Genomic DNA, 23,343 nt, shown 5'->3' with positions numbered 1-23,343 from the left:
TACGGCCAATTAGACCAAGTCTTGTATCTCTTCCATAAAATGAATTTTTTTTGAGAGGACAAGAAGGATATATTTATTAAATGCTTTGCAAAAAATAAAATTCTCCATAAATGCAGCTTTGATGTTGACAATGACAATGATGATAATCATGATGGCAGTGACCACCTCCCAGTTCCCTCAACCAGATTCTCCTCTGAGAATCAAGACCTTTCTTTTTCTACTTACCTATCTTCTGTATGACTTAATTAGAATCTTTCCTGAAATGTGGCATTCTGGGAGGAGCTTGAGAAAGATTTTGAGCACCAGAATAATTTTGGGAAAATGTGTTTCCTCCTGATGGAGGCATCTTGTCAGGGCCTGAGATTTTAGAAGGATCCTATCCCTGACGCTGGCCAAGTCACTTAATCCTTGGTGACCTCATAAGATTCTGACTTTCACTATGGGTGTTGACCTGCCTTGGTAGAAGGAGTTTCTTCACTAGCCTCTCCTGTCAAAAAAAAAAAAAAAAAACAAAAACAAAAACAAAGGGCACCATGGAATCATATTAATAATAATTAGCATTTAAGTAGCTATTTAAGGTTTCATAATGTCTTTTGCATGTGTGTTCATTAACCCTGGGAGGTAGATACTAATTATCCCTGTTTTAATGATGAAGAATTGAGGAAGAAGAGATCAAATGACTTCTTCAGGTTTACACAGGAGGTGTCTGGGGCAGTATTCGAACTGAGGTCCTTCTGATTCCACCTTCAGCTCTCCATCTGCTGCTCCTGGCATGCATTCGGAGGTGAACATTTATTTTTCACTTGTAATTCATCAAAGCCTCCATTTTGTGCCTCCTCATGGCCTGGACTCTTAAAGACTGAGCCAGTGGAGCCCACGTTTTGGCAAGTTCCAGCAGGCTGAGGACAGATGAACCAGTGAAGGATCTGGCTGGGATCTGAGGCCTAGTTTGGAGGCGCTCGTCACTGGCCACAGGGAGGTTCAATTCTCAGGCCCAGCTATTCTTGAAGGTCATTTGTTATGTCGTGGAGGTTGGCAGCCTGCATCAATGGGTAATGATCACGCTGATGGAAGCATCCATCCTTGAATCCATCCATCCTCTGTTCACTCCATTCTCTAATTGGAGTTGAGATCTCATCAATTTGCTGGTTCCCTCCACTGATGCAGAAAACAACAAGACGTAAATAAATGTGTTTGGTCAGAAACCAGCCCTCCTGCCTTGAAAGGGCCTTGAGTTTCTGCCCTCAGAGGATCGGCAGAAGGCTCTGGGAACATTTAGCCTGGAGAAGAATTCTCAGGAGGGATGATGCCGTCTTCATCCTCAAAGGGCAGTCAGTGCCCAGAATGAAGGATCAGATCGGTTTGGGCCCCTCTCATTGAAAATCGGCTTCCTGTCAGCTCTCTGTCAACATAATTAGGAACTTAAGCACAGAAAGATTTCCCATAATTAGCACCCCAAAGGGAACAGAGGCCAGGTGTCTGAACGTCTCGTCTCAAGATGTAGCCCGCCAGGTCTTGTTCATGAAAGAAGAAATATAATGTGTGTGTGTGGGGAGACTTTCCTACATCATCTAAACTGACTCTAAGCCCCCAAATATGGGTCTTTGCTTTCGGCGAGCACAACTCCTCTGAAACCCAAGGTCATCTAACATCTGATCCACCAAAGGGGAGATTTTGACTGCAAGATCTGATAAGATAAAACCCTTCCCTGTTTCCTAAGTGTGCATGTCCTCCCTCCCCAGACATACACACTCAGATATATACATCTATACTCACCTGAGCACATTCATGGGAATTGGGTGAATAAAGTCTGGTGGGAGCAATCTCTGGGCCGGAAGGGGTAGGATGCTACAGACCTTTCCATGAAAGAGCCCTGTGACTCAGTGGTGTAATGGTGCATCCCAATCCCTTTACCAAGGATCAAGACTTGGAATCTTGAAGAATTCCCGATGGACATGACATGGTCATGTTAATGAGCAGTTTTGACCTCAGGTTTTCCCGACTCTGGAGCCTGCCCTCCCTTTGTCAATCTGCCTCCAGCTTCCCATGTCCCTCCATCAGCACAGAATAAAAATTCATAAGTCATGATTTGTCCAAACAATGCAATTTTTAGTCCAAGATAAGGGGAACAAAAGGGTTTGTTGACATGAGATTACATAAGATGTTTCTGGTTTGGTTACGTAAGGGCCAGCCTGTCGCTCCTCCCCACGCGGGTGCCTTGTATTCCATATTTCTGAGATGAAGTCTTTTCCTGCCTGCCTTACTCCCCTCCAGCAGGGTTCAGAGGGTCACCTTTCCTTTCTCTCCATGGTCACCAGAACTGTTAGGAACTGGAATCTGTTTGCTTTTCTTCGTCAGATCATTTCAGGATGATTGTGACCCGATTCAGCTCTCGGTCAGGGAGGGATGGACAAGCTGGTCTTTCCGATGGATCTTGCTCATAGCGAAAGCAGAGATCCTTGTTTTGGGGCTTAGGGACAGGTCAAGTAATTTAGGACATTAAACTCCCTGTCCCCAACTTTTACCTGGGAAACAAGTGACAGAGAAGGGAAGAAGAGTCACCTTTTTTCTGTCTAAACTGCGATGACCGAGCTAGGAAGGCTGGCTTTTTATGTCTCTCTACTCATGGGAATTGGCGATATTGATGAACCCTCAGGCAGCTGGATGGGGGCGACGCATTGGATGATCCTGATCCAGTAACTGGAGGCCACGAGCTGTGGGATTTGGGGTTCCAAGAAGGAGTCTGAGGTTGGGCCTTGGTCTGGGCGTGGACCTGTCAGGTTAATGGCCACTTATCAGGTTGGTCACTAGATGGCGATATTCTCCTTTGAAAGAAATCACCTTTTTTAACTGAATCCCCTCTTTTTCTCCCCCTTTCCCACTGGATTTTTTGTTTCCCACTCTGGGAAGCTGATTCCCTTTCTCCCCTTTTACAGAGGGACAGGACGTTATTTGCATTTTACAGTCGTATATTTTGAATTTGGGAGCTATCATTAAGGCATTAGAGGAATCAATCTAGGATTTTATACTAATTTTACAGATCCTAATTACTAACACTAATGACTAAATCCTAATTTTATAGATGAGAACATTGAGGTTCAGAAGGAAGCGACTCGTCCAAGCAGCCAAATTTTAAAACTATGTCCTCTGACCCCAAATCCCTGGTTTTCCTGGACAAAAGTCTGGTGATATTCTATTGAGATGATCTTTGACATGATGAAGCTTTGATATGATCTGAATCAGCTCTGCTAATGACTCACTGTGTGATCTCGGACAAGTCCCTTTGCTCTGAGCCTCAATTTCCTCATTTGCAAAAAGAGAGATTCAACTAAATGAACTCTGAGGTCCTTTTCATCTAGAAGTCCAGGATCCCACTGTGTGATCAGAGTCTCTTGTCCCCTTCTACGTTGCAGAACCGATGATGTCTCCACAACTTTTTGTCTTGGGGGAGGCCGGTCTGTGGCATGAAAGTTCTCATTTGGTTTGCAAGTTGTCAGGATTTGATGCTAATCAGCTGCTGAATAGCTAGTATTGCTGTAGAGGCAGTGCAGTACAGTGGGGATAATAATAGTAATAGTATTAATTAATATCAAATTAATTAGCACTATTAATAATAATAATATTTATGTTATAGTGCTTCATCCATATTATGTCATTGGATTCCCACAACAACCCTAAAAAATTGCTTATATTAGCCCCATTTGATAACTGAAGAAATGGGCAGATGGGGGTTCATTGACTTGCCTAGGATGGCAAAACTGAGACACTGAGGCAGGATTTCAGCTGAGGTCTAAGTGCTTTATATTTCGTGCCTTCCAGAGCCCAGGGAGATGAGCCAGAAAACTTGGCTTCAGTTCTGGGTAAACCCCTATCACCTGTGTCCCTTTGGGTATGTTAAGAGCTCACATTTACGTGGAGGGTCAAGGTTTGCTGAATTTTTAAAGCTCGATGATGCCTTATACATCATTTGAAATATGGACAAAGTGCTCTGGAAAAGGGAGGGAATACATGGGGCCCACTCTGTGCTAAGCACTTTGCTAACTTTTAAAGGCTGTATGAGGCTCATTGTTGCTATTAAGGATCTCATCTGGTCCTTCCAACTCTGTGAGGTAAATGCTTTTGTTATCCCCATTTTACAAATGAGGCAACTGAGGCAGAAAGTGATATTATAATAGTAATATAATAATAAGTTAGCACTAGCTCTGGATCTGGAATCAGGAACGCTCATTTTCCTGCGTTTAAATCAGGCCCCAGACATTTACTAATTGGGCCTCAGTTTCCTCATCTGTCAAACAAGCTGGAGAAGGAAATGGCCAACCACTCCAGGATTTTTGTCAAGAAGAGTGAGACCTGACTAAAACAACTGAACATGCCCCCATGCTAAGTGCTTTTTATCTCAGTCGATCCTCGCAACTACCTCACAATAAGAGGTAGGTGCTGTCATTATCTCCATTATACAGTAGAGGAAACGGAGATAAAGTTAGGTGGGTGTCCCCAGGGTCGTGCAGTGATTGCAGCTGGATTTGAACCTGTCGGTCTGACTCAGGGCTCCATCCATTGCACCATGGAGCTGCCTGGGTATGTTTTTTTCAGGGCTTCAGTTTCTGGGAAATGAATAAGTTGTGTTAAGTGATCTCTAAGCCCCTCCTAGCTTTAAGCCTGCCAGTAATGGCTGGCACTGAGCTAAGGGGGGTGGGGGGTACAAAATAAAAACACAGAAATGAAACCGTCCCCGTGCTCATTCTGTCCTGGAGAAAACATGCACAAATCCAGTTAAATGCCAAATATTTTTAAAAATCACTGCCATTTTGAGGGGGAAGGCCCCGGAGGGCAGGCTTGGGGCAGGCTTCGTGTGGCAGGTGGCATTTCAGCTGCGTTTTGAAGGCCCTGAGGGACGGAGAGCCCAGTGATTGTGTCCTGCAGGGGCTTCCCTGGACATCTGGATGCCCACGGTCGGAGAACAGAGGTCTGGAGCCGAGCCACAAGAGCACGGACATTTCTGCTGTTAGCCCTTGTTAGCAGGCTCCTGCTGGGGCCGGCCGCCCCAGGTTTAACCAGAACTGAAGGCCAGAGAGGGCAGCGAGGTACTCTGGCCAGTGGAATCCATGTATTTACAGCCCGCTGCCAGGCTTTTAGAGGATGCTTGCAGTGCTGGATGAGCAAACTGGGTGTTTTGGCAGATGTTCTTGTGGGAGTGGACAGATGCTGCTGTTCGCTTGGGGTGGATCGGGTCACAAAGGGGAGCCCAAGGCTAGGAAGCTGCTGGGGGCCGGCTTTGCGGGCTGCTTCCCCATGTTCTTGCCTGATTTTCTCAGCGTCTCTGAGGAGTGGCTAGAACGGAGGCGAGAGAGAACAGAAGCTGTGTGAGGGCAGGGCTCCATGCCTATGGTGGCTGCTTCATGATGAATGCTGTCGTTCCATTTTGAAGTTGTTCGGTCATTTCAGTCCTATCAGGGGGTGAACAAGAGCCTTTGCTGGACCTGCCCATTATTCACATGAGGCACCCCACACACCTCCCCCACCCTTCTCTCTAACTCTGTCTGTGTCTGTTTCTCTCTCTCTCTCTCTCTCTCTCTCTCTCTCTCTCTCTCTCTCTCTCTCTCTCTCTCTCTTTCTCTCATACTCCTCTTTCTCTTTTTCTGTTTCTCTTCTCTGTCAGTTTCTCAGGAGAGGTCATCTTTGAAAGCCTTGGGAGCAGTTCTTTAAACATTGGAGTCACATAAGATGTCACAATTAGAATTTTGCCTCTTTCTCCCTGTCGCTCTACCCCCTTGCTCCCTGTAAACACATGTTTTATTCATATTAGGATCTTCTTGAGCTTCTAACTCATTTACTTGCACATAGAAGACGCTTTATAAATGTTAAGTTGGGAGTGAGTGAGGAGAGAAGGGCATTGAAGGACCGCTCAGACACGGGCTTTGCTCGCCCGATTATTCTGCTGTGGTAAAATCTCCTGCATCTGTTCCTTGTCACCCAAGTCAGGAGCCTCCTCACCTGTACAACAAACGGGAGGTGCGCCATGTATGACTGTGTCTGGAGATGCCCCAGCTGTGTGATGGTGGCAGGGGACTGGGACCTTTCCCAGGCTGATCTCTGCATCAGTCTCCCCTTCCTTGCCTGTCTGGGCCGTTGGCTTAGAGAATGGGCCAGGCTTGGGGAGAAACCCTCCAGAGCTGGGCCTCCCATCACGTCTGGCACGTGGGAACGGCTTCGTGTGGCTTGTTCACTGGTGCAAGATTTGGAACCCAGTGATTTCTAAGAGTAGGGGTTGGTGGCTTGTGAATATCACCATGGCTGCCTTTGGGGCATCAGCCTTGATCTGGGGAAGAGCTGGGGATGGAAGAATGCGGCTGCTTTTTGTGTGCAGGAGGCTCCTTGTAGCACCTCAAGTCAGAACTAGACTAGACGGCCATTGTTGCCCCGTGCTGGCACCTCGGGCCTCCCATCCCTACATGTGTGTGGGTGTGGATGCTCTCTGTGGGTGTCTGTCTGGGTGTCTGTCTCTCGCATCTACACTGGGATGAAAGAACACGCCATAGGCTGGCAGACTCAGAAGTCTGGAAAACCTGGGCCCAATCTCACCCTGTGCCTTCCAAGACTTAGCTCCTAAAGCAAATGGGAGGGAGTTGAGTTGGGACAAGCGGCTCTAGGCCACGTAGGTCAACTAGGCAGAGCCCAGCCCAGAGTAGAGAGGTTCGACACCAGGGGTGTGCTTTTTAACTTGAAGGGCCATCTCTTAGGGCAGGGGGTCCTGAATCGCAATCCAGTGAGATCTCAGGGTGTCCGTGCATTTGGAGGAGAATATATATTTTTTTGCTTATCTCTGCCTGAAATTTGATGTTTCCTTCATTATCAAAAACCATGATTCTGAGAAGGGTTCTGCAGACACATCTGGGCAGCCGAGGCAAGCATTTATTAAGTTCTTCCCATATGCAAAACACTGGGGTCCAAATCCAAACAGAAAGAAAGATGATCTCTGCTTTCAGGGAGTTTATATTTTAATGGGGGAAGACAACAAGACAATACACAAAGGGGAGAGGGAAAGGGGAGCAGGGAAGGGGAAGGTACACACAAAGTGGGCATGAGGTGAAAAGCTGGAAAGTCAGAAGCGAAGCCAGGAGGGGAAGAAAGGCCCCTTCCCAAAATGGAGGCCCTGGGAAGAACTCACCAGTGAGTACAAGGGACTAGCGTAGTGGAGGGATGTTCCAGAATGAGAAGGCTGCAGGGGAGGATTGATGCTCCTGCGTAAGGAACATCTTGGTGGATAGGTGCTCAGTCAGGAGCTCTGGGGGAAGTTCCAAGGTGAGATGGTGGGAGAGATGTGGGGGCAAAGTCAAGAAAGTCACAAACACAGTCAGGAGGAGGCAGAGTGCCAGAAGGTCCTGTGAAAACACACAAAAATCATTGAGGAACTCTGTCCCACAAGGAATCTATCTATCTATCTCTCTATACATAGAGAGATAGATAGACATAAATATAGATATAGATAGATAGATTTCTAAATATATATAATATTTATTATATATAGTTAACCACCCACCATTCCCAGCGTGTTGGCCACTAACTCACCTGGACCTTTAAGCTGAAGAAAGTTACTCCCTGTTGATATCTAGCTTGGCTTTAGAGTTTCCTGGTATTTGCATTTTTCATCTGACTAATTTGGAAACCAAATGAAAGTAGACTGATTCAGTGACTTCCCAGAATGGGGAGAAATTAGTGGGAGAGAAGGAGGTCGTTTGGGCACCAGCCAGGCTCCTGTTTCATGACTCGTCACAACCTTGTGAAGAGTGGATTTGCTTCATTTGGAAATGCTTGTGTTTGTATGTTACTGATCAATTTAGAGCCAGAACTCCAACTAGCGCCATGTTGGTCTAGGACAGGAGTCCTTAAACTATGGCCTGTGGACCAGATGCAGCAGCTGAGGACGTTTATCCCCCTCACCCAGGGCTATGAAGTTTCTTTATTTAAAGGCCCACAAAACTAAGTTTTTGTTTTTACTATAGTCCGGCCCTCCAATAGTCTGAGGGACAGTGAACTGGCCCCCTATTTAAAAAGTTTGAGGAACCCTGGTCTAGAGGAACAGACAATAGAACCGCTTTCTGGTGTCTCAGGGGATTGGTTTTCCTTAGTTGTTTTCCATTGGTACGAGGAGGGTAGGGTTGATGAAATAATGACTGTGAAAATAAAGGACTTCAGTAAAAACCCGAATCTAAGAATTGGGGGGTTTTACATGTATCATTTCTTTTTCTTTTTCTTGTAGATCCTCATATTAAGGTCTCTGGAAAGAAGGAAAATGTTAAGGAAGCCAAGGAAAAGATAATGTCTGTCTTGGACACCAAAGTAAGTCTACGTATCTATATGACTCCAAAGGGGGAGAAGGTGGCTTCTTTGGAAGGGCTCCATTTCTCTTTGGGGAAAACTTGTGTGAGGAAGACATGAGACAGAAGGAAATGTTTGTTTTAAAGGATGTGCCTCCTTTAGGGACACTGGCCAAGAAAGAGAATCACTGAGAAGAACAGGAGACTAAATGGGGTAGAGGCTGTGAGAGCCAGGCTTCCTGTTAGGAATACGGGAGTTCAGATCCTGCCCCTGACGCATCCCAGCCAGGAAGCCGTGGACCTGCTACTTAACTTCTCAGGGTCCCTGGACAACTCTCAAAGGCAGTCATACTCATGGGACTTTGTGTCCAGAACAAAAAAAGAGATACATGAGTAAAAGGACTGGTAAGCAGGAGGGACCCACTGAGGCAGTGTGGATTTATACTGAATAAAATGAACGAGCACTTCCTGTTGTTCTCCCGAAGTTCTTAGCCTTTAGGAACAGAGAATGTAGATGGTCCAGTTATATGTGTGAGTGATCCACTGATACATGTAGTTATAGTCAGTGATACATGTAGATAATCTAGCATTATGTGGGGATGATCCACTGATCCGTGTATATGTGATCCAGTGAAATATTGGGAATTTTCAGACAGGCTAGAAGTGGAAGAAAATAAAAAACAAAACATTAGCAAATCACTGATAATCCATGACAAATAGCACATCCAACAGGGTAAGAGTGTGGTGATGAGCACCCTAAGGTGATTGACCACAGGATCCAGACTAGGGGTGGGACAGAGAGTAGCTGGAGAGAGCTAATGGCCAAGAAAGGGTGGGCTGGTCTGGGAGCCATCCTGAGGAAAAAGAGCAGATTTAGGAGGGACAAGAACTAGAAGGATAGAGAACAGGAGAGGCTGTGGTTGAGGGAGAGAGCTCCAGTGTGCATATAAGATGCTCCAGAGGTCCAGGTGATTTGTGTTAATATTTTGATGGGATAAAAAGTCCGGAAGTTTGTGAAAAAGTCAGTGTTTTTTTTTTTCCTTAAGGCTTCACGGGCTCAGGCTTTTTATTTAGTCTGTGAAAGATTGCGTGATTCAAGAATAAATATTTTGATACTTTTATAAGTCACCAGAGATAAATGAGCTGGCTGTATTGTTTTACATCTAGTAACATTTGTTACCTATAATGGATAGATTGATAGTCTCTTAACTACATCATTTTCTCTTTCTTAGGCCTTTGATTTAAAATTTTGATTTCGATGTCTGTAATTTGCCTTTCATTATTGTTAAACCCATGTGGTGTTTGTAGTGTTACATTATTTATATGGGCCTTCCTTATTTGCTCCTTTCTTTCCCTCCTCCCCACCCTTTTTCTCTTCATTGCTTTCTCATTCATTACTTTCTTTCTTCCCTTTCCCATCTTCCCCCTTTCCTCCCTCCTTTCTTTACTAGGTTGCCTTTCTTCTTCTCTCATACCCTCTTTCTTTCTCTTATTTCCCATTCTCTTTCCTTCCTTCCTCCTTCCTTCTTCTCTTGTATTTTGCCTCTTACCTGGCCTCTCCTGCCCTTTCTCCCTTTCTTTCCTCTCCCTCTTTTTACCTTTATCTTTCTTCTTCTCTTCCCTATTTTGCTTGCCTCCCTTTCCTGAATTCCTTCCCTTGCTTTCTTTCCAGCTCAAGCAATACATTTCCCTCTCTTTTCTCTCTCTTTCCCTTTCCTCTCTCCTTTTTTCTCTCCTCCTTCATTTTTAACTCCCTCTTTTTTCCTTCTCTGTCTTGCTTGCCTCTTTCCTGACTTCCATACCTTGCTTTCTTTCCTCCCTCTTTTATTGCGTTCCTTCTATCTTTCCTTTTTATTCTTCCCTCCTTTTGTTCTCTCTTCTTCCCCTCTTTTTTCTTCCCTTCCTTGCTCTTTTTATCTCCCCTCCCTCCCTCCTTCCCTCTTTCCTTTCATTTGTCCAGACTGTCCCTAGGTCTAGAATATAGTTCCTCCTCACTCCCACCCCTTAGGATCCCTTGTATTCCTACAAAACCCAGCTCAAGCAATACCTTCATTTTGAAGATTTCCCTGCTCTTTTTCTGCAGCTGTGACTGCAAAAACAAAGCACTTACCTTGTATATATTCCACAAATAACAACATGTGCATGTATTATCCCTTGTTGGAATGAATATAAGCTCCTTGAAGGAAGGGACTTGTGTTTTTGTATCCTTAAAACTTAGCATGGGGCTTGATAGATGTTAATTGATGAGTTGATCCTTTCCTTCTTTTTTTCTGTCCTCCCTTTCTTCCTTTCTTCATTCTTCCTCTCCTCCTCCACTTCCTTAAACTTCTTCAGAGAGTCCTATAGAATATACATTTTTCCAGTGTGACGTCACGGATCCATCTGGAAGTGGTTAAGCAGCCCTTGTAAGCTCCTTAGCAGACCCCTGCCTTATTTCCTACTCTGGGGCTCTATTTTTAGCTCCAGTTTTCAAACATCGACAAAGTCTTGTAGAGTCAAGCACATCTTCTAAGCGGCTCATTCAGGATTTTCATCTGGCCTGAGTTATTTGAACTAAATCACTCAGTACATCTGCTAAGGGGAAAAAGCATCATTTCTCCATATTTGTCACAGACTTCACTTAAGGTCCTACTTCCCCCAAAAAATTATCTGCAAGAGTAATCATGGCCTGAGCATCCTTCCCTTCCCCCAAAGAAATATACATCACAATGAAAAATGGGAATTGCCAAGGGTTTCTTTGGACATTAAGTGTGTATTTTAGTAACTTTTGCCAAGATGCTAAAGCCAACAAGGAATTGAGTCTTTGTCCCTTGCTGCTTTACCTTTCCATTGAGAAAAGAGTTTCAAAGAAGTTATAATTCTCTGGGTTTTTAAAAATATGTTCAAATTGATTAATACCATTGTTTCTTCATAGAGCAACCGAGTAACCCTGAAGATGGATGTTTCACACACAGAGCACTCCCATGTAATTGGGAAAGGTGGGAACAATATTAAAAAGGTGATGGAAGAAACAGGATGTCACATCCACTTTCCCGACTCCAATAGGAACAACCAAGCAGAAAAAAGCAACCAGGTGATTTCCTCCAACGTTGCCAAGGGTCTCTTGGTGGGGCGATCAAGGTCGGTAATTCATACAAGTCTCTTTTGAGCTGAGGCCGGGCAAGAAATGAGAATGTGTAAAACCCATAAAATCTGACATCCGTGGACAGATAAAAAGAGTCACATTTAGTTAAAATGTCAAAGGTAGGAGGGATGTGGAAGCTGATGATCTTTGGATGGTGGATGAGGCTTTGGGGAAGGAAAGATGGCTGTTTCTTGTGGCTGGGGAAAAAAGTATATGAAGTTGGAAATGGATAGTATAGTCAGGAGACAGAGGGATGGAAATCTTCAGGAAACATTTCTTGGTCAGGTCAGGCATTTTACAGCAGTGGTTCAGACTCTGTCTCAATGGAGTTATAAAAGTCCCAGAAGTGGAAGTGTCATCTAGTCCCTTCTGCTGAATTTAGACAATCTTACAGGTAGTCTAGGAAAGGGGTAGAGCAAATTGTGTTGAGAAAGGGATTCTTGAGGCTCTCTTCTTTAGCCATGTGAGTATGACAGCTGTCTGTAAACCACAGCTGGCCTTTGAAGCAAAACATTAGCTTTGTTTTGGTGACCTATGTATATAAAAAATGCCCAGATACTTTGAAGTATGTTCATAAGACATTTTTACTTGTACTTGTTTAAAGCAATAGAGAACTTAAAATGATATCATAGGCACCATTTTCCTTGTCATCCTCCTTCTTCCTGTCATTATCTTTAAAGCAGTTCTAAAATAACTTAGGGTATCTCAAACAGTCTATATTTGTGTTCTCATTGGAGCTTTCCAGTTGAATCGTGAAGGAAGTGATAGGTCATGGATAATTATCCCTACTGTACAAATGAGGAGCCTGAGGGTCAGAGAAGTACGACTTGACTCAGGTTGAAAGTTAGAGGCTGGAATCAAAATTAATTAAAATTAATCTTCTGACTCCCTGTGCCCATCACTCCATTTTGCCTCCCTTTGGGAGTGTAGCCAAGAAAGGATACCTCACGTGTAGGTGGTAAGAGATATGTGTGCTTTGCTGCATGTGGAATTAGGTGAATCTGGGTTTAGTTTCAACTTCTGAAACAACCAGCTTTCTGGGAATTATAATACATTCTGAACTTTAAAGCACTCACTTCACTTCCATTTACATTATGGCTTTTAAGTCTTGTCATATTTATTATCTCGTTTGATCTTCACGAGCGTCATAGGGACTGACTGGAGAGAGAAGTGGATAACCTTAGGTTTGAATTGAGAGGGAAACTGTCATTTCTAGAAAGAAGTTGCCCGCTGTGAAATCCAAGTTGAATCTAGGTGAATTTTCTTTGAAAGGGAATATCTCACCAGGGTCCTGCAAGTCTCTGGCCGGCTCATTGCTGCCTTCTGATTTGTGGTTTAGACTAAACTTGCTTATTTTGATCTTTGTGGGTTCGAACTCCAAGGGACACTAAAGTCATTTCCAGCACAATATGGCGGGCAAGAATGGGATGAAAGCCAGTGGTAGGGCTCCACACTTCTGTGAGTTTAGCTGTCCCGGGCATTGAAGAGATGAGGATCACTGAGAATCCAGGAGAAACATGTGTGCCTTTGTTGTATTTGAAAGAAGTCTAATAGTCTGTTTTCTTACTTTCACAGGTGTCTATTGCAGGACAGCCAGCTGGTGTCGAGTCTGCCCGAGTTAGGATTCGGGTAACTATTTATGTCCTTATAATAATGTAAGTCAGTGTCACTATTCCTAGAATTAGAAGAGCAGGGAATTATTGTCATTTGTTTTTCATCAAAATCATTCGCTGCCATCTATGGTAAGTAAGGAAGAATTGAAAAGGCTGGCTTTGGCACCCTCTTTGTATTCACTTTCCAAATTGTTTTTTCCAAATGTCTGCACAGATTTATATATTAACTAAAGCCATAACTAGGATAGGATGACAGGGCTTTGCCCCAAGGTTCTGATTTTGCTGAAGGGGGTAGGGGCAATCATCTTATCTCCTTGTATGTTACTTAGTTTCTCCATCTTTCAGTTGGGAGAGGTTGTACCTCCAGTAGTTAACACAGTGCTTGGTACACAGTAGGCACTTGGTATGTGCTTACTGATTGATTGAGTAGATGACCTCTAAATTACAGACACTGTTCTAGCCACTGGACATACAAAGAAAAATGAGAATATGATCCCTGTTCTGAAGGAGCTCACAAACCAAGTGGGGAGATAGCTTGCAAACAGCTTCATACATAAGAGCTCCATACAGGGTAAACAAAAGGGAGGGCATAGAGTGAGGCAGACTGAGTGGAAGACTAAAATCTGAGGCTCAGAACCAGTGGGGTTTGAGTTGAGAACTTGGGGAAGCCATCAAGTGCGAGGAGAGAGCATTCTAGGCGTGGGTACAACCGTGCAAAAACACTGAGGCTGGAAATGGTCTGTTCTGTGCGGCTAGTGGAATTCAGGCCAGTATAAGTGGATCAGAGACTATTTGGGCAGGAGTAAATGGTAGGAAGCTTGGATGTAAGGGATGTAGGTTAGGAAGAGCTTCAAATGATTTTATATTCAGTCCTACAGGTAACAGGGAGTTGCTGAGGTTTATTTGTGGGTAATTGGGAGAGGTGCCAAGGTCAGATTTGCACTCTGCTGGTCTAGAGATTGCCTTCCTGTGCAATGACCCGGGTCAGCCCGATTCTCTTGTTTGGTCTCAAGTCAGCATCAACTGATGCTGCCCTGTTGTAAAGTATTCCTTCTATCAGGGCTCGCATTTCTCCAGCCACTGGCCATTGGGCTCAATCTTCCACGTCCAGGTTGTCTCCTTGTGCTGTCACTGTCTCATTCTTCCCACTCCCACCAGTTTTACCCCAGAGGAAAGAAATTCTCTTTATGTTTCCTAAAAATAAATGATTTCCATGTAGATAGGAGACAACTTTATTATTGGAGATTTTTAGCATCTCCCCTACACTTGTTAACTGCCTCTAACTGCACTGAGGACCTTGAGGCGATTGTATTATTGAGACTCTTCTACATAACCCAAGCTAATTCTGCAACAGAAATAAGAGATATTTTAAGAAATCTCCCTTCAGGAAAGTATTCATCAGCTGGATCCTTCTACTCTCTGTCTCAAGTCATAACTTTCTTCTTGGCGTTCTCACCATTATCTTTGCAGGAGCTGCTGCCCTTGGTCCTGATGTTCGAACTGCCCATCGCTGGCATTCTTCAACCCATTCCAGATCCCAATTCTCCCACTCTTCAGCACATATCGCAAACGTACAACATTTCAGTCTCATTTAAGCAGCGTTCCCGCATGTATGGTGCTACCGTCATTGTCCGAGGGAGCCAAAACAACTCCAGTGCAGTGAAGGTAAAGTGGACTTAGGGTCCTTAATCTTACCCTGAGGTCCGTGATTTTCAGGGGACCCAGGAGCTTGGGGGGTAAAGAAAGAGACATGTTTATTTTTTACTTACCTCTGAGTGAAATCAAGCATTTCCTTCAGATATTTAAAAACATGATTCTGAGAATGTCCATAAGCTTCCATAGACATTTAAAGACATCCTTTTCCAACAAATGGGCATCCTAGGAATGCCAACATTCAGAGGCTTCTTAACAAACAAGTTTTCTGTAAATGTCGAAAATTCCCAAAGCACTCTGGGTCCCCCCCGGCCCTTTGAGTGGATTGACCATAAGGCTGTTTTTCCACCTGTGTTTCCTCTTAGGAAGGAACTGCCATGCTGCTGGAGCATCTTGCAGGGAGCTTGGCATCTGCCATCCCTGTGAGTACCCAGCTAGACATCGCCACTCAGCACCATCTCTTTATGATGGGGCGAAATGGAAGCCACGTCAAGCAGATCATGCAGAGAACTGGTGCTCAGATCCACTTTCCTGACCCTAATAACCCGCAGAAGAAATCCACTGTCTACCTCCAGGGCACCATTGAGTCCGTTTGTCTCGCAAGACAATATCTCATGGTAAATGTATGGGGAAATGGGCAGCAGGAACCCTTTGGGTTGGTCAGGGGCTGGGGATGGAGTTAATGTATGTTATAAGCCAATATGTTGTATTAATGTGGTGAATTTTTCTCCAAAACATCTTTAGACAAACACAATAGTGCAGGGGAAAGGGTATGAGATTTGGAGAATCAAATCCTGATTCTTCTATTTCCTATCTGTAGGACACTGGGAAAATTATGGCTCCCTGCCCTAATACCTAACACATAGTAGGCACTTAATGAATGTTTGTTTAATGATGAATTGAATAGATGATTTCTATTTAATCTCCAGTTCTAAAGCTATTGCTATGTGCTTTTAGTTCCTGGTAAGGGAAAATTGCTTTTAAGAATCAATTGTATTGACTAATGTGACAAGGTTTTGCATGACTGCTCATGCATAACCTATATCTGCTTGCTTCCCATCTCAGGAATGGGGAGGGGATAGAGAGAGAAGAAAGAGATAAAATTCAGAACATAAAACTTAAAAGTTAAAATAGTTGTTTTTAGCATATAATTGGGGAAAATGAAATAGTATACATTCAGTCAATTATGACCCATGAAAAAGTGGGTCCTGATGATTCTTATTTAGATGTTTGTCACTAGGCTTCCAGCTCCAAGATTCTTTGAAATATGCATATGTTCATGTGTATATGTGTGAAAGTCTGAGTATCAGTTTTAAAAAATTGTCTATTTGTGCTTGAATTCAGGCCCGGTTTTTTTTCACCTACATAGGAACACACATACACATTGATAGATAATATATATTATTAGATTGATAGATATTTGATGGATTATGTTTATTACAGGCCCATTGGTGAGCTGCCCTAAAAGGTAGAGTGACCCTTAGTTCCAACTCGAGCACATCCTGGTTTTGTGAGCAATGGAAAGCCACTTAGTTTCTTAGAGTTTCTTAAAATCTAAGTTACAAGAGAGGATAATATTGGTGAAGGGATTTTTCTGACCTTGTAGCACTCTCCATTCTCATGAAATTGTAGATTGAGACCAAAAAGGAAAATGGTAAGCTCCCAAACAAACTTTGAGGGGTGGAAAGTGTATTTCTACTTGGGTGATGTATTAGGTAAAAAGTTTTATAAACCTTTACTCCAAAAATATTTTCAGAAAGCAATATTTGGGTGTTAGGGATAAAGAGAAAAATCCACTGCTTACATTAGAATTCCGCAAACCTTCTCCCAATCTGTCATGCTTTCAACCCATATTTCCTGTGTTGACTTTCAAACGTGTTGGTCTAGACAGGGCTCTGATCCCCGAATTGAAGGCCCAGATACTAGGCCCACACAGGCTCTGATGAAGAGCTTCCTTCTCTGTCACTCCCCTTTCCATGCCAAGTTCTCATCCTGGCCTGACCTTTAGTGATATTTGATTCAATAAGCGGGAGACGTGACCTTTTAGTGTGATTGCTTTCCCGAGCCCACTTTTTCAAAGGTCTGAAAAAAGCGGCCTTAGCCGTGTTGGCTCCCACCCCAGACAGCTGACAACTAGTTTTCTAAACATTAAAGATTGCGATCATGGAAGAATTGGATGGGATTCGATTAATCATAAATGGTTTTTTCTTGACCAACTTTACCTTCTCAGAGCAAAGTCTGCTTTCCTGTACGTCCCAGGTTTAATTTCCCAAGCTAAGAGTTTTTCTGTGTTCACCTTTGTAAAGCAGCAGCAGTGTGACTGGCCTCCTAATACCCGAGGATTACTGTGATTATTATTCACATATTCTCTCCTCTCCTTTTGACTTCTCTACAAGTTACTTTTGAATTCATTAAACTTTTGAAAATGTTATTCTGAGCTATTATAAATGAATTGACTCTACCTGATAGAAATGCAAATGAAGGGCACCATTGCCTTTGAGAATCTAGGCTTAGTGGATTTTGAGGTGCATGAAGTGCTTAATAAATGCAGATGGAACTGAATGCATGACTGACTAGCTGACTGAAAGCCTTCAAGATTTATCGTTTCATCATCATCACCCACTATTCAAACCAGCATCACTGAGCAAAAACCAGGGCTATCTTACCCCCCAAATTCTTTCTTCTTCTTTTGTAAAAAGTTCCATCACCCCCAATTTGCCAATTAATTCTTCTAAATCTTATTTGTGGGTAATATTTTTCTGTAAAGTGCACTCATCCGTCTCAACTCTTCTTGATACCGTTGGCCATCCATTTCTCCCTTCTTCTGCTCCCTCCCCTACTGTCAATTATTCCGTGTGAATATCTTTTGCTAGATCGTATCCTAACTCCATCCATAGGCATTTCACAACAAGGGGACCACATCTTTCTTTTCTCTGTAGCATCTCCCTTGATGTCTCCTCTTATGGATTTGGGATCAACTCCATGCAAATGATTCCCAGACTGATAATTCCAGCCTTCACTTCTCCCTTGAGCTGCCATGCAACCTGTTGGCCATTTTGAATTATGTGTCTTTCAAGGCATTTCAAACTCAGCCTGTCCAAACCAGAGCTCTTCACTTCCCCCATAAGCCACCTCCCTTCTGACCTTCTCTGTTATTGTTAAGGGCATCACCACCTGCTGCATGAGGCTTTCAAAGCTTATCAAAACTCATCCTTAACTCTTTCTTTCAATCTTCATGTTGGATCAGTTGGTAAGTCTTGGGAATTCTGTTATCCTAGTCAGACCCTTACTTCCCTCAGGTGGACTGTTGCAGAAGTCTCCTAATGAAGCCCCTAATTCTGTTGTTTTCATCCTCCCACTAGTCCATCTTTACAAAAGTGCTGGTGGTAAATAGAGCCCTCTCCAAGGTGCCAGGGAAGAGGAAGCTCAGTCGTAGATCTCAGGTTTATTCCTGACTTTATTCACGAAGGGGAATTGCCGGTGAAATGCTTTGTAGGATCTTTACTCACCTGGCCCATGGATAACCATTCTGGAATGAAGAGAACCTAAATGATAAAACATGAAACAGTTGATCTTTTCTGGGGAAAAATGCTGCCCTTGAGAGCCTGTGAAGCAGCAGCATTTTTCTTCCTGGGATATCCTGGCTGCTTTTGGTGCACATCAAATATTTTTTGAGGGGTCATCAAACATTCCCCTCATTGATGTTGAACATGAGAAAGATTTGAAGCACCGATTCTCAAAGAGTTAAAATAAAATACACAATAAAATGCTACTTAATAGAATTAAATATTTCTTAAGGTCCTCCAGGACCCACTACTCCCCCTATGCTTAATGAAATTAAACAAACATTTTTAAAAATATCTGTTTTTTAAAATTGGAGCTGTGCTTTTTTCTTTAAAAAATAAAATTGAAAGTTATTTTATTTTCAGGTCTACATTTTCTTCTCCCCGTCTCCCTTCTCTCCCCTCCTCTTAACTCAACCAGAAAATAAGAAAAGTAAAACCCCTTGCAATCATGTACTCAAGCAAAATGAATTTCTGCATTGGCCACATGTTCCCAAAGTATGTCTCAGTCTGCACCTTGAGTCAGTCACCCTTAACTGGAAGTGGGGAGAACACTTCATTGTGAATCCCCTGCAGTTGTGATTGGTCATCGTATTGATTAGAGTTCCATTGTCTTTCAAAGCTGTTGGTTATCGGATAAATTGTTCTGATTCTGCTTGCTTCTCCATGCATCAGTTCATATGGATCTTCCCAGGTTTCCCTGAAACTTCCTCTCCATATTTTCTTACAGCATCAGATTCCTATTCTTAGACAACTCAGTCGTTCATTTCCCAAGTGATGGATACTCCCTCAATTTCCAATTCTTTGTCATGACAAACACAAATACTGTAAATATTTTTTAAAAAAATATGTGTTTTTCCCTTCTTTCTTTAGTTAGAACTATTATTTTGTCAGGGTAGGAGGCCCCTAATGGGCAACAACTGCTTGGGTTTGGAATTGGACCCTGGATTCAAATCTCAGCCTTGTAGTGACATTGATCTTGTAAAATGAAGGGAGTTAAGTGTTTGGCACCTAGCAGTGCCGTTTTTATGCTTTCTCATTTATTCATTTGTTTATTCATTCATTCCCCTCTAAGTTTTTTTCCAGCTCTATATAATGGAGGGAGGTAAGTGGAGGACCAGAAATTTTTAAGGGTCTTATTTTCACATTCACAAAAGTATCTTCTTCTCCAGCAAAATAAACTATGTAGTGCAGTGTCAAAATTTGACTGAATTTGTCACACATTGGGCTTTACGTAGCCATGAGACATCTTGGCTTTTGAAGATGTCTCCTCCCATTGTTCCTCTGACCTGCCTTTCTTGTCACCTCCTCCAGGGCTGTCTTCCCCTTGTGTTAATGTTTGATATGAAGGAAGAAATCGATGTGGAACCTCAGTTCATCGCTCAATTGATGGAGCAGCTAGATGTCTTCATCAGCATCAAACCCAAGCCAAAACAACCGAGTAAGGTGGGTTCTGGATCCACACACCGAGAACCCAGACCCAGGTTGCCCAGACTTACCCACAAAGCTGTTTGTTACTCATATGTGTATTTGACCTGGAATGCAATAGAATCATTTGATTTACCATCCATTCCCAATAGAAGTGTTGGTCGTTTTGAAATAATTTCCTGAATTTCCTCGTCTTTCTGCTCCCATTTAAAATATAAATCCCAACCGATAATTCATTTTAGAGTGAAACATACTGTATTCAATCCTCTGACTTAAGTATATTTGATGTATTATGGGTGGGAAGGAAAGAAAGGGTGAAAGGAAATCTGGTGTTAATTTGAATCCCCTGAGCACTCAGTTAACTGAACTATTTGTTGTGTTTCATTCCCTTGGTCCTGTTTTAGGGTGACATTGATTAACGGGAGTATATCCAGAGGATATAGGTACAGAGAAAGCCTCTGAGATTCAGCGAGGTCTTGATTATTAAAATGATCTGCTTTTAGTTCTCACCTTTCTAAACCGTGTCTCCAAGAATCCAAGGGAATCTCACTCATTCTATGTAGCCTGAAAATATATTGAGATTATATTCCTGGAGCTAGAGGTCTCGTCCAGCCCCCTCGTTCTCCAGATGAGGAACCTACAGCTGAAAGGTGTTAAGTGACCTTGCCCAAGGTCACAGGATAGTGAGCACTCCACTGTCCTATGCTGAATCTGTGGGAATGATACCAAAGAAGGCATATGGAGGTGGACCTTTAAGGTTCACTTTGAAGAAAGGTGAATGTCATACACAGCTCAGATTTGGAAGATCTTCATAAAACATTTAGCTCAGTTAATGCACTTTATTCCACTTGCCCAGACAAAAGGTTCATGGCACTTTACATTTTTAAAGAATTTGACCATTTATGGAATTTTACCACTCCCTTGGGATGTGGGAATTCCATGACCATTATTTCCATTTCCCAGATGAGGAAATTGAGGCTCAGAAAAATTAAGGAGCTTACTGTACTCAACCAGTTAGTTAAAGCCCAGTGGGTAATTCAAACCCAGGTGCAACAACTCAACCATTTTTCACCTTTCTTTCTTTCCAATGTTTGAATGAAGAATTGCTGAATGAGTGATCCAGGGAACAAAGTCCAGGAAAGGGTTAATGAGAGAATGGGGCCTGCCGTTACCATGGAATTTAATTGTGTGTTGTGCAGCCGTGTAATGATGCTGGCCACCATCTTATCCCCTTTGCCACCTCAGATTTTAAAATGTTGCTAGGTGGTTTGTACCATGGGAATGAATATTTTTCCATTTCTAGAAAGGAAATCAATAGGAAAATGGGATTCCTTGTGTAGAAAATTGCTTTGTTGCCAACTTTGCTGGTTTACAGCTATTCTATAAAGTGAAAGATAACTCTCCTTTGAGTTCCAGAGAAGTAATTCATAGACAGTGGGGGGTGGAGTGGGGAACAAGACTCGGAAAACCTGACTTGGAGTTTTAGCTCTGGGATCCCGACTAAGTTGTTTCACTTCCATTCGGGAAACCTTTGTAAAGAGCCCGTAACTGTGCCAAGTGCTAGGGATGCAGAAAGAGTCAAAAACAGGACTGTGCTCAAGGAGCTTGTCACTTGTCTGGACCTGTTTCCTCATCTGTAAAATGAGATATTGCCCAGGATGCCTTTGGAGACTTTTTCTACCTCTACCTGCTCTGATTGAAGCAGAGCTTGTGGATCCATTATGTCCAGAGCCAGGAGAACCAGGCATTCATCCATCCATCCATCCATCCATCCATCTATTTTTTTTGTGTAGTGAGACAGTTGGGGTTAAGTGACTTGCTGGTTATACAGCTAGTAAGTGTTAAGTGTCTGAGGCTGGATTTAGGTCCTCCTGCCTCGGGGCCACTGCTCTGTGGCTTCTAGCTGCTCAAGAACTAGACATTTAGACCCGGAAGGACCCTTGCTGGCCTTCTACTTTAGAAGCTCCATTTTAGAACTGAGAACATTGAAGCACAAAGAGAAGTTTGAACTAGATCCTTTGATCTTCTTTGGGAAAGCCATTGCCATTTCCATGGACTACTCTGGGGATGGCAGTCTAGAGAGTTCATCCTATAGAATGAGTGCTGGGAAACCATTTTAGTCCAACTCTCATCTTACAGACAAGGAAACCGAGGTCTAGAAAGCTGAAAGGTTTTTCTTAGGGTCCCTCTGGTTGTAAGGGGCGACACTGGGGCTCCCCTCCAGGGCTCAAAATCATCTTCTTTTCCCCATCTAAGCCTCCCTGTTAGCTATGCTCGGTTCCCAGTTTGCTTTGTTTTACGAAAAATGGCAAAAGGAAAAGCTTTGTGTTTGAATTCTCAATCTTTTGTCGGAATCGAAGCCGCTTTTTCAGGTAATGCTTGTGTTTCCCTGAGTGGAATTTGGAATTAACTCATTCATTGTTGTCCCCCACCCCCAATCCCTTGCATTCTACTTGCATCTCACATTTTTTCCCCCATTATGTGTTTTCATAGTCTGTGATTGTGAAAAGCGTTGAGCGAAATGCCTTAAATATGTATGAAGCCAGGAAATGTCTCCTCGGACTTGAAAGTAGTGGCGTTACCATAACAACCAGCCGGTCTCCAGTCTCGTGCCCTGCCGGCCTGTCATGTCCGGGCTTGGATATCTTAGCTTCTGCGGGCCTGGGACTCACTGGACTAGGTATAAAATGCATTACTCCAGCTGTCTGTCAATGACCCGTGAGCTGCTCTTCAGCCCCCCCCCCCCCCCCCCTCCGAGGGAACAGGACCCTCAGCTTCTGCTTCCCATTAACGTCTCTGTGTGTTTCTGTCACCCCAAGTCTTGTGGGATCGTCCTGGGTAATCCGGAGCTGATGACTTTGTTCTCAGCGACTCTCCCTGTTTGTCCTCTTAAAGCAGGAGCAATATGAGGGAGCGAGACGGAGGGTCTATTTGACCGTGTTTGTCTTCTCTTATTCTGCAAGATTGCCATCAGTCTAGAGACTGAAACAGGAGGTGCTTTGGAAGCCTGGCTGCCGGAGAATGCGGACCGGTCGAGCATAGATGGGCCCAAAGCTTCTTCTCTGTAGAGCAAGACTGGTTTTTTTCTCTTCCATTTTGCCTAATCTGTGACTGACTGTCCTGGCCAGATCAGTAGACACAGATCTGACGGTGTCACTTCGGTCCTCAAAAATCTTCCCCACTCCTGCTGGTCTTCGGGAGAAAACTCCCATCCTCCGTCTGCAATGATCCCTACACCCCTCCAGGCTTCTCTCCTATTCTTCCCCATTTTCATTAAACCAGCCAACTTACTCTTCCCCACATGCAACAAATCTTCCTACTGCCATGCTTTTGTAGGGGCCACCTTGTGCTTTGGATGGATTATTGCCTCACCTTTCTCTCTGTCTACTTCCATTTCTCTGCTTCTCTCTCTCTCTGTGTCTATCCATCTCTTTTTATGTTTCTGTCTTTCTGTGTCTTTGTCTCTTTGTCTCTGTCTCCCTTTTTTTCTCTCTTTCTGTCTCTGTTTCTGTCTCTGACTGTTTCTCTCTGTCTTTCTGTCTCTGTCTCTTTGTTCTGTATTTGTGCCTGTTTCTCTGTATCTGTCTCTGTCTTTCTCTGTCTCTCTTTTTATTTCTCTGTCTCTTTCTGTCATTGTCTCTCTC

General features: G+C 43.4%; 1 protein-coding gene across 3 annotated transcripts in view; it reads left to right on the top strand.

The window, feature by feature from the left end:
* BICC1 (BicC family RNA binding protein 1) overlaps window positions 1-23,343 on the top strand; it is a 254,358-nt gene that overhangs the window by 189,985 nt on the left and 41,030 nt on the right. For 2 of the 3 annotated variants that reach the window (XM_003755073.3, XM_023506771.2), the window contains exons 4-10: window positions 8,261-8,340; window positions 11,233-11,391; window positions 13,018-13,071; window positions 14,526-14,720; window positions 15,074-15,325; window positions 19,586-19,717; window positions 22,193-22,379. In XM_003755073.3, the coding sequence (XP_003755121.1) occupies window positions 8,261-8,340; window positions 11,233-11,391; window positions 13,018-13,071; window positions 14,526-14,720; window positions 15,074-15,325; window positions 19,586-19,717; window positions 22,193-22,379 (1,059 nt within the window). Of the gene's footprint in view, window positions 1-555; window positions 2,800-8,260; window positions 8,341-11,232; window positions 11,392-13,017; window positions 13,072-14,525; window positions 14,721-15,073; window positions 15,326-19,585; window positions 19,718-22,192; window positions 22,380-23,343 lie in introns of those variants that run through there. The other variant, XM_031956957.1, reaches the window with a different exon arrangement.

Source organism: Sarcophilus harrisii, chromosome 2 (assembly GCF_902635505.1).
Source record: "Sarcophilus harrisii chromosome 2, mSarHar1.11, whole genome shotgun sequence".
NCBI lineage: Eukaryota > Metazoa > Chordata > Mammalia > Dasyuromorphia > Dasyuridae > Sarcophilus > Sarcophilus harrisii.
This window is presented reverse-complemented; position numbering and strand designations above follow the sequence as displayed.